Below are 10,000 nucleotides of genomic sequence, written 5' to 3'. Positions count from 1 at the left end.
CGTCCCGCGGACCTCTGTTCGGGAGGTCTAAAAGACGTCCACGAGACTTTGAGAGGACGTCCTGTAATGGTCACCGCGACGTTATGCGCGCGACGTTTATATTTCCGCGATGGTAAAAAAAAAAAAACATGAAGCGCGATTTGGTATGGTATTACATCCTGTAAATCTCAGCGTTGCTAGGAGAGAGGTAGACGGAACTTTAACACGCATTAATGACTTATTCTGCAACTACGCAATCAACTTCACTCACCTCATATTTTCACGCATGTATGAAATCACGTCCTCCGAATGCATTACACTAATGATGAGTAGACATGGACATTTATACCGGGCTAGGATGTGCTGCTTTCACATCTACGGTGTAATTTTCTTAATAAACTAATACGACGTTTTAATGGGCATATCCCGTAGCATATTGTTCAAAACATCATCAGAGTAGGCCTAGGCTAGCCTAAGATAAATTGTTCAAACCATATTGTTTCATAATATTAAAAACGAATAATAGCCAAAAATACTAAATGAATTGCAATGCATGCTGGGAAGCAAAACTCAACATGAAATAAAGTACATGAAACATAACTAGAATGCATTGACGTTATATCCACTCGTTTTCTTGGACCTGCTGTGATTAGGCTAAACAGGGACAGCCTATAAATGTAAGCCTTTCTTCCTGGAACATTGCAGATAAAGAAAAATGTATCGTTTTCTCTAGGCTATGAATGCTCTTTATAGCCAACTTTAAGATGAAATAAATATAATCTGATGTTTCTATTCTATATCATTGTTTTATTAATAAACAGTAAGGCTCTGGTGAGGCAGAGAGCTTCTGCTCCTCGTTAGAAATCTCATTGGATATGTGCACTCTTTGCTGTTTCCACAAGGAGCTGCTGTAACATCGGGGACAGCTAGGCCTATGCGTGACAGTTTTAAACGCGAGCATGCGTCAAATAAATTACAATGACATTTAAACAAGTCATGAAGAAGCAGTATCCTTAATTCTTCTGCAATGTAGAGCTAGATCATTTTGCTTTACAAATTAAGTAGTCACTTATGTTGCTAGACAACCCTAAACAAATGCTACGTGGTCTGTTTTTAACATGTGTCTAGTTTTATTGCATCGTATTCAGCTCCAAAAGCGGTTCAGTCCCAATTCGGCCGTGTGTGTGTTTCTGAAAATAAAACAGATAATAAGTACGTGACTACGTTAAATAAACCACTGCCTATTTAGAGCATGTTACATGCATTACATAATGACAGTTATCTGAAGAAAAGCACATTGTAGGCTAAGCTAGAAGCTAAGAACAGCGACTTTGCTAACGTTACACCAAGCATCACATCAGCTAACATTTTGATAAAATCCCTTCCCTAGTTTGTAACGTTATACATTAACGTTAAACTCAAAATGTATGTGCCACATAATTCAGCATGTCTGCATGCAGACATGCTGAATTATGTAATTATGTAGCACATACATTTTGAGTTTAACGTTAACCCTTTTCCCAGTTTATGAAGTTGTGCGTCTATGAGCAAAGTAGACATATGGTTGGTTCTACTTTGCTCCTAGACGCACAACTTCATAAACTGTATGATATGTTGCCGTAGACTACGGTAGGCTAATGCAGCTACTGCTAGAGACTAGATAGATAGATACTTTAGTCATCTCCAGACGTGTAACGTGAAGTCTTGCATGGATGTGATGTCTCCGTCCTGCAGGCGGTAGCCAGAGCGCTCTCAACTCCGCTGCCATGTGTGAATAAACAAACGTCCCCCCCATGTCCTAACGTTATTGTCGGGTCCTTAGGAGGTATTTGAAATGACCAAATGCAAATGTCATCCGAGGGACCTGACGGTGACGTCCCCAGAAAGTCCTGCACCGGACAGTCACGCAATAACCAAACGAAAACTTGCTCCGGAATTCAATAAGGTCACCGGAACGTCCGCTAGAGAACATGACGTTCGGGACCAATCGGGGACGTCGTGAATGTCGGCATGAGGTCCGGGGGACGTCCCGTGTTTGTCGGGTAGTTATTCGAAATTGGGCTTTTCACAATCCAACGATATATCCAAAGTGCGAATTAGTTGGTGATGGTCTATGAAAACTGCCAGTAGGCTATGCATGCTACACGGAGTTCTGACAGGGCTGTGCATGGCCTAATAAGCAGGCAAGATATAACCCACGATCGCCATGGTTTCGTTGTCAATTCGTGTTTGTGGTAATAATGACAGCAACAATAAAACCATCTGTATCTTACGATCTTCATCATTCTTGACAGATCACCAGCCTGGATGGTCATATGCATAGCCTATAGCCTACCTTTAGTTTTCATTTAGATTTTAAACACGAATCTACTGTCTTTACTGCCGGGAGAGAAAACAAATCCTGTATTCTTTTCTGTAGCCTAATTCTGCCTAAGGCTATCAATGAACAGAAAACCGTGTTGGCTAACAATTTATTAAATACTCCTGTTATTGTTGTCAACGATGTCGCTGTAGGCTACTGCCTTTTCAGCGCCTTCTGCTTATGATGATTCAGTCTTTTGAATTCGTTTGGCCTTGCCATGCAGTTGTAGGCTACAACGTGCCATTCCCTTCATGTGTTCTATCAAAATGTTGTATGCTCTCATGGACAGTAGCTCCGTGATGTCTGCATCTTTCCAGGTCGGAGATTTTCTGGACAGCACTATGCCACTCCATCATTACACTGGCATTTAAGTCAGATCTAACCACATGGACGCACGAAAGAAACGTCACCAACACGCCCTCTCACTAGGTGTGATTTTAACCGCATGTTCTACTTCTCGTTCAGACACAGCACATTTACATAATGTCCGGAGGAAATACTAGGGGGGGAGTAGTATAAACACCGGGTGAATTCGGACTTCCATATGACCGGTTATGTCGTTCAGATATACGGCCCCACCGTTTAACATCGGCAGAACCTCCGGTCTTACACGTATGTCTGAAAGCGCTTACTGAGACAGAGCCAGACTAATCTGAACAACCCAACCTGGATGGATGAATCCAATGCGGAACAAAGAGGTTCGCTTTGCTCTCCACAGCACTCTGGATATCTCCTGCTAAATGAAAGTATGATAATACTCACACCCTATTACATTTTCAATTGGAAGTTGTGTGATTAGAAGATATGGCTGTGACTTAAGGTCAATGTTTCAGAGAGCTGGCATGGCAATTTTATGTCAATACTGACACACACTGACACCCGGGTAAGAGACTACTCTTTGCAACTTGTGTCATGTCTGGGCAGAGGGTAATTTATGACATGTCACTTTTGGCTCTATCGTGGAATCAGTTGAAATCACTATACAAGGAGAAGCTTCCTGTGGCTGACCGACAGACTCTGGTCCCAAATCACTCATTAGTCACTCATATGTCTCTTCTCTTCTCTTTCTCTCTCTCTCTCTCTCTCTCTCTCTCTCTCTCTCTCTTCCCCTCTGTGTGTGTGTGGTGTTCTAAGTGTTGTTGTGTACTGTATGATAGAGACAAAGGAGCATCCAGTCATATCTGCAGCCAAGCAGCAAGCAGGCTGTAATGCAGGCTCCAAATGATCGATTGAATTCCACTAAGGTAGAGTTCGCCATAGCTCTCAAGCTTTGTAACTCTGTATCTGGAATGCCTAATTGACTTTCATACTTAATTGGATGTTTGTTTTATGGTTGTGTGGTCTCCTATTTTCTTCCCCTCTCTAAAATGTTCATGTCCACGCACCAACCTGTCGTCAAACTGCACATTTCTGAGTGAGAATTGTTGTTTGTCGGATAGCTGCTTGTCATGTTTGTTTATTCGGGGTCATTAAGGAATGAGCAGCTGTGGTTCTCCATTAGGTGGAGGCTGTTATGGACAGTCACTGGAGTCGTCTGTGGCTGTTCTGTTAGCCTGAGAAGGTGGTTAGCTCATGGCCCTTAATATGAGAGAAAACTACAACTGCACAACATGAAAACATGAAGACTGTGTGTGTGTGTGTGTGTGTGTGTGTGTGTGTGTGTGTGTGTGTGTGTGTGTGTGTGTGTGTGCGCGTGCGTGCGTGCGTGCGTGTGTGCGTTGTGTGTGTGCGTGTGCGCGTTTGAGTGTGTTGTGTGTGCATGTGTGCTTGTGTGAGAGTGCATGCATGCATGATATGGATCCATTTCAAATGAACAATGACAAGGTCAGTCAGAAAGACAATGATAGGGTCAGCTACGCCACATAGTTTGTATTTGCTCTGAATAGAATGGCACATTCAGGGCTGTGTAACAAACACATATCATCGCTGACAGTGTGTTTGTGACAGTGTTAATGTGTTGGAGACCTCACCAGTGTGTTGGTGACAGTCTTAATGTGTTGGAGACCTCACCAGTGTGTTGGTGACAGTCTTAATGTGTTGGAGACCTCACCAGTGTGTTGGTGACAGTCCTAATGTGTTGGATGCCTCACCAGTGTGTTGGTGACAGTCCTAATGTGTTGGATGCCTCACCAGTGTGTTGGTGACAGTGTTAATGTGTTGGATACCTCACCAGTGTGTTGGTGACAGTGTTAATGTGTTGGATGCCTCACTTTGTCTTTCACTGCCTTCAGTAATGCCAATGGGCCATGAAATTAATCAACAGTGTTACCAGTTGCAGGGGCCTCCACAATAATAGACAGGTCCTTGTTAAAGTACTCCTTCTCTCGCTGTTGTTTATTTATTTATCTATTCATTTTAATTTTGACAGTTGTTGATTGATTAAGAATCTGCTCGATAGGTCAATGTCCCTTCCTGCCAGTGGTCATATGTGATTTCCTGAAAGCCTCCATGCATCTCACATCTCACTGACTGGGGGAGTCAACGGAACCAAAGGTCTATGAGAAATGGACACACTGGGATGATGTTATTGACTGACGCTGTGAGCATGAAACATTGTCCAGTGTGACTGTGCCGTAGCTGACCCTATCATTGTCTTTCTGACTGAACCTATCGTGGTTTATCTGAAATGGATCATACATATATCACATCATCACTCTCACACAAGCACACATGCACACACACGCACGCACACACACACGCACACCCCCCCCCCCCACACACCCACACACACACCCACACACACACACTCACACACACACTCACATACACACTCACACTCAGTTGCTGCTGTTGTTGTGTGTCCATGTTATTCCTCCATGTGGTGACCTTTTTCTGTTATAAAACCTCCCATCATACAGCAGAGATTGAAAAGACAGTATTGAAGTTAACGGTGAAGGTACTGTAGAGGGACAGGACACGCTAAGCTTTTTTTTCTGCTATGGTGTAGTAATGAATGAAAGCTGTCCATAACAGCTGTTCTTTTGCCATTCTAGCAGGCACAATGACATTAGATGAGGGTGGAGTGTGGGGTTTTTCAATCACTGTAGCCACCCACAAGGGTTGTCAAGGGTGACAGAGGGAGGTCAACATTTACTTTACATCCCCATATATAAGGAAAATGTTTACTTTTAATGTTCAGCTAAATGGCCATTTCTTTTCAATCCCAAGAATGAAGACAAACCTTCTATGTTTACATTAATTATAACCTTTGTTTGAGGTACAGTATACATATATATTGTAAAATGCATAGTTTCTGGTACAACGGGAGTCATATCTATCAGGATGATATTAACTGAATAAATACAATATAAATAGATACACAAATCTACAAAAAGCCAAAGATTAATAGCAACACAGCATGAGTAAGGGACACAACTATAATTAATGTCTTGGGGATATGTCACGTCTAAATTCTGTGTTTGTTTGTTGCTCTGTTTGATTCTTTTATTGTGTTAAACTGTCAGGCGGCACATTAAAGAAAATGACAATTGCTTGCTGAATAATGCATTGGTGTATATTTTACTTTGTTTTGTATTTATTTTTTCACCTGCCATGGAGAACAATGCTTTATTTTTATATTTTTATGCTGAAAGCTTATTTGGAAACATGTAGAATGTTAGTTATCTTGACTGTATGTTTCCGGATATTTGGACTGGATGTTGCATTTGGATTCAGTTGATGTGCATTAGCCCACCTTGGCATCCTGCGTTCAACAGCGTGCACATATTGAGTGCAACAGTATATTGGAAAGAAGGTGCAGGTATATCTCTGTGGCATGGAATCGACTCAGTCTTTGGTCCCTGTGGGCCCGACAGAATGAATTGTGGATATGTGTTTATGTGTGTGTGTGTGTGTGTGTGTCTGGATATTGGTATCTAAGTCACACTCACATGTTCTCAAAGAGCTTTGGAGAAGGTGATCAAGGACACACAGAAGATATCAGGAGCGGGCGCGAGAGAGAGATTTTAGAAGCGTGCAGCAGTGATGAGGAGGAGAATGAGGCCAGTCATATTGTGGTATGACTGCATGTAGCCAACTGTAACTCCCCCTGTCTCTCACCAACAGATAGCATTGAGGACTACATCCAGACCACATCATCACACGTGGACCTGGCCAATCAGGAACTGGCCAAGGCCAGTCATCACCAGGTACACTGTTTTTTTTTATGGGTAAGGCTATTTGTACCCCTGGTACAATTAGCAGTGTATGCTATTCGTACCCCGATGCACACAGCAATTCGACGAAAAAACGAATGTCCGCCATGTTTTTTGTGTACGTGAGCAACGTGTTTTTGTTGTTATGTCACAGGGTGTGAATACCTCAGCTGTGTGGCCAAGGCTATTCGTACCAGGGGTGTAAATAGATTTTATATATATTTTAGAACATTTGTGTGTGTGTGTGTGTGTGTGTGTGTGTGTGTGTGTGTGTGTGTGTGTGTGTGTGCGTGTGCGTGCGTGTGTGCATGAGAGAGAGAGAGAGAGAGAGGGATTGTTCTCATCCTTCTTAACAATATTGCTCAGTCCCTCCACAATGGTGGTTCCTTGATCTCAACCGCTAATCTAAATTGAATGCTTGCTTTATGGTGTTCATTTTACAAGATCATACTGTTGAAATGTAATAGATGAATAATGAAACAGAATTAATTTACTAAATGAGATAAGATGCTAATTGTAATATGAATTTAGCCTTATAGCCTACTTTACATTGTTCAAATAGCATTTCAAAAGGAATTCCGCATAACCCCATCTATGTACAAAATGTTGCATTGAAATAAAACAAAATAAACAGTGAAAAATCACATTCAATTAAAAATCAGAGGGAACTGTTTTCACAAGTGCAAAAGAAAAAAAAAGGTCTGTTATTGTACATTAGCTGTGTGTAAAATAGCCATCATGTAGCAGGTTAGAATATTGCTGTCAGATGATATCTGTTTTTCCTTTGCTTCAGTCCAGGCTCCCTGAGACATATCTATAAAATCTGCTGTTGAGAGGCTGTGAAGATGTCTTAGTCCTTGTACTGTTATGGTTACATCTCAAAGCACATCTTAAAATGAAATAAGTGTTATTGAGTGTGCCGCGGTTATATCAGCCCGCTGATGGAGTGGCGCTTCGAGAGGCCCCGGCGTGTTCGGCTCCGAAGAGCAAATTCCCCCCGTGGGTTGAAATCTAATCAGACAAATTCTATTCTGAGTTGTTTGATGAAATTTCGTCCTCGGTAAATTAAGAATGTCTCTTTGCACCGAGAGAGTGTGTAAAAGAGGTTGGAGCCGACGAACAAGTGCAACGCCGTAACGTTTCTCCCCCCCCTCTCCCTTCACATCGCCCCTGCGAGATGCACGTTTTTTTCCTTTGTCGCTGGCCTAAGGGAAATACAGCAAGATCGCAAGAGAGACAATAGCGTTGTGACTTAGGAAGTCATTTCTCCCTGAGATGGAACCTTATGTAAAGGCAGACACGGGAGAGAGGCCTGTGGGCAGGCGAGATTTCACTCGTGAGGAGCGCAGAAAGCCAGGAGGCGGAGGATGGAGTGGTCCTCGGGCACTCCTAAATAATGTATTGACAACAGTGACAGGGGTTAATGAAGAGAGGTTGAGGTGTGTGTGTGTGTGTGTGTGTGTGCTTGTGTGTACATGTGGACTTCTCTCTGTTGGCCTTTTTATGACCTCTTAGAGAGAAATGTCCACACGCGTACAAAGGAACACTCTCTGATGTTCCTACTTATGAGTATGAACCTGTCACAACAGTGCACAAATTTGTCCTAGGCACTGAGAAGAATGTATTTTATTATAAGTTAAGTATTGAAATTGCAGTAGTAAATGAGACTGTAAATAAACATACGCATAAACAGGTGTACCCATACACAAGCACACACACACACACACAACACACACACATTCTCTATCTCTCTCTCTCTCTCTCTCTCTCTCTCTCTCTCTCTCTCTCTCTCTCTCTCCCCCTCACACACACACACACACACACACACACACACACACACACACACACACACACACACAAACATATTTGGTCTACTCAAACAGAAAGCTGTACTATGAGTTATGTTTCACAGACCTGTAGCGCATTGCGCTAACATCATTTCCTTACTACCAGTATCTGTTTGTTGTCATCCACACCGTTTTCATACTGTCAGCTTTTTCCTTATCTCCTAAATGTTACCTCTTCTCCACTTTCATCTGCTCTGCCTCTTTAATTCTCTCTCCCTCTCACTCTCTCTCTCTCTCTTTCTCCCTCTTTCTCTCTCGCTTGCTCTAAATCTCTCCTCCACTCTTTCTATCTCTCTTATTCTACCTTTCTCTGTCTGACTCCTCTTTTCTTCTCTTCCTGCGCCGTAAATCTGTGGAGGCAGCCACTGGAGCATTGTCACCTGTACTGTTGGGATGCTGCCTGCTTAATACATAAATATTAATTTTGCTTTACCTATCCAAACACTGTCACTCTTGAAGCCGCCATCTCCTTTCTTCTCTTTCTCCTTATGCTCTCTCTTTCTCTCTCTCTCTCTCTCTGGCTTTCTCTGTTTCTCTCTCTCTCTCTCTCTCTTGCTTTTTCTCTCTTAGTGCTTTGATGGTTAATTATTTCAGGCTTCCATTTTAAGCTCCTCTGTGCTTCCACCGTGAATTATTTCCAAAGGCGGGCTTCAAAAAAGACAGGGTTTTAAGTTGGTGTGTGTGTGTTTGTGTTTGTGTGTGTGTGTGTGTGTGTGTGTGTGTGTGTGTGTGTGTGTGTGTGTGTGTGTGTGTGTGTGTGTGTGTGTGTGTGTGTGTGTGTGTGTGTGTGTGTGCACGTTTTTGCGTACACACATCAATTTGCATGTTAGTTACGGGTGCACTCTGTCCACTTCCATCCTCCTACAGCATGTAGGCAGTGCCGTCACTGTAAGGCCTCCGTTACTCATCTGTGCTTCCTGGACAGAGATGAGTTGGCCCTGGTCATTACCTTCTCCTCAGTGGGCTGCAAATCCTGGGTCACACTGAGAGCTTGGTGAAGGTTACTTAGTGGACTTGACACTGAGCCTGGCTAATTTCATCATTATACCAAATTTCATCATTATAGACTTGTGGAAAGAGGCTGAATGGTTACTGATTTTTTGCTGATGACAGCAAAATCATTAACCATGCAGCTTAAAATGTAATATGATATCACTTGCTATACAACACAAGTTATACTTGCACAATATAAAGATGATGCAAGGCAGGACCATCTTTCTGCTAGACTATCGTCATATAAGGCAACAGAGTAGCTTACTGTAGTAGCTCCACTTATTAAGTGTTTGTTGTCAACCTTTTCCCCCAAATGAAATCACTATTTCTCTAATAGGCTCATCACTAAGGACTAGAAAATAAACCACAACCAACATGAATTTGAACTTTTAATTAAAAATAAATATATTGACAATGTCAAACTTATACATAATGACGGACATATGGAGAGAGCTAGCTCGCTAACATCAGACACGAAACAGGTCTGGCTACTGTCAAAACATGCTGTCAATACATATCATAGCTCATCCTGAGGATCAACAGTTTCTTGATAAACGCAGTAATGTTGCTGTTTGTCGGGAGCCGGGAAGGCCTATTGGCTGATGTTCCGAACACAGGCATGCAAAACAAGACGATTGCCTTTCCCCAGTCCCTCGCCTTCTGGA

General features: G+C 42.5%; 1 protein-coding gene across 1 annotated transcript in view; it reads left to right on the top strand.

Annotated features, from left to right (window-relative positions):
- Positions 1 to 10,000, top strand: part of tsnare1 (T-SNARE Domain Containing 1) — a 108,782-nt gene that overhangs the window by 57,184 nt on the left and 41,598 nt on the right. The window contains exon 9 of the mRNA XM_076279489.1: positions 6,407 to 6,489. Within this exon, the coding sequence (XP_076135604.1) occupies positions 6,407 to 6,489 (83 nt within the window). The remainder of the gene's footprint in view (positions 1 to 6,406; positions 6,490 to 10,000) is intronic.

The sequence above is a fragment of the Alosa pseudoharengus genome, unplaced genomic scaffold, assembly GCF_046254945.1.
Source record: "Alosa pseudoharengus isolate Yale_2024_CS ecotype anadromous, Long Island Sound unplaced genomic scaffold, YU_APseudo_1.1 YU_APseudo_1.1_scf_12, whole genome shotgun sequence".
Classification (NCBI taxonomy): Eukaryota; Metazoa; Chordata; class Actinopteri; order Clupeiformes; family Clupeidae; genus Alosa; species Alosa pseudoharengus.
This window is presented reverse-complemented; position numbering and strand designations above follow the sequence as displayed.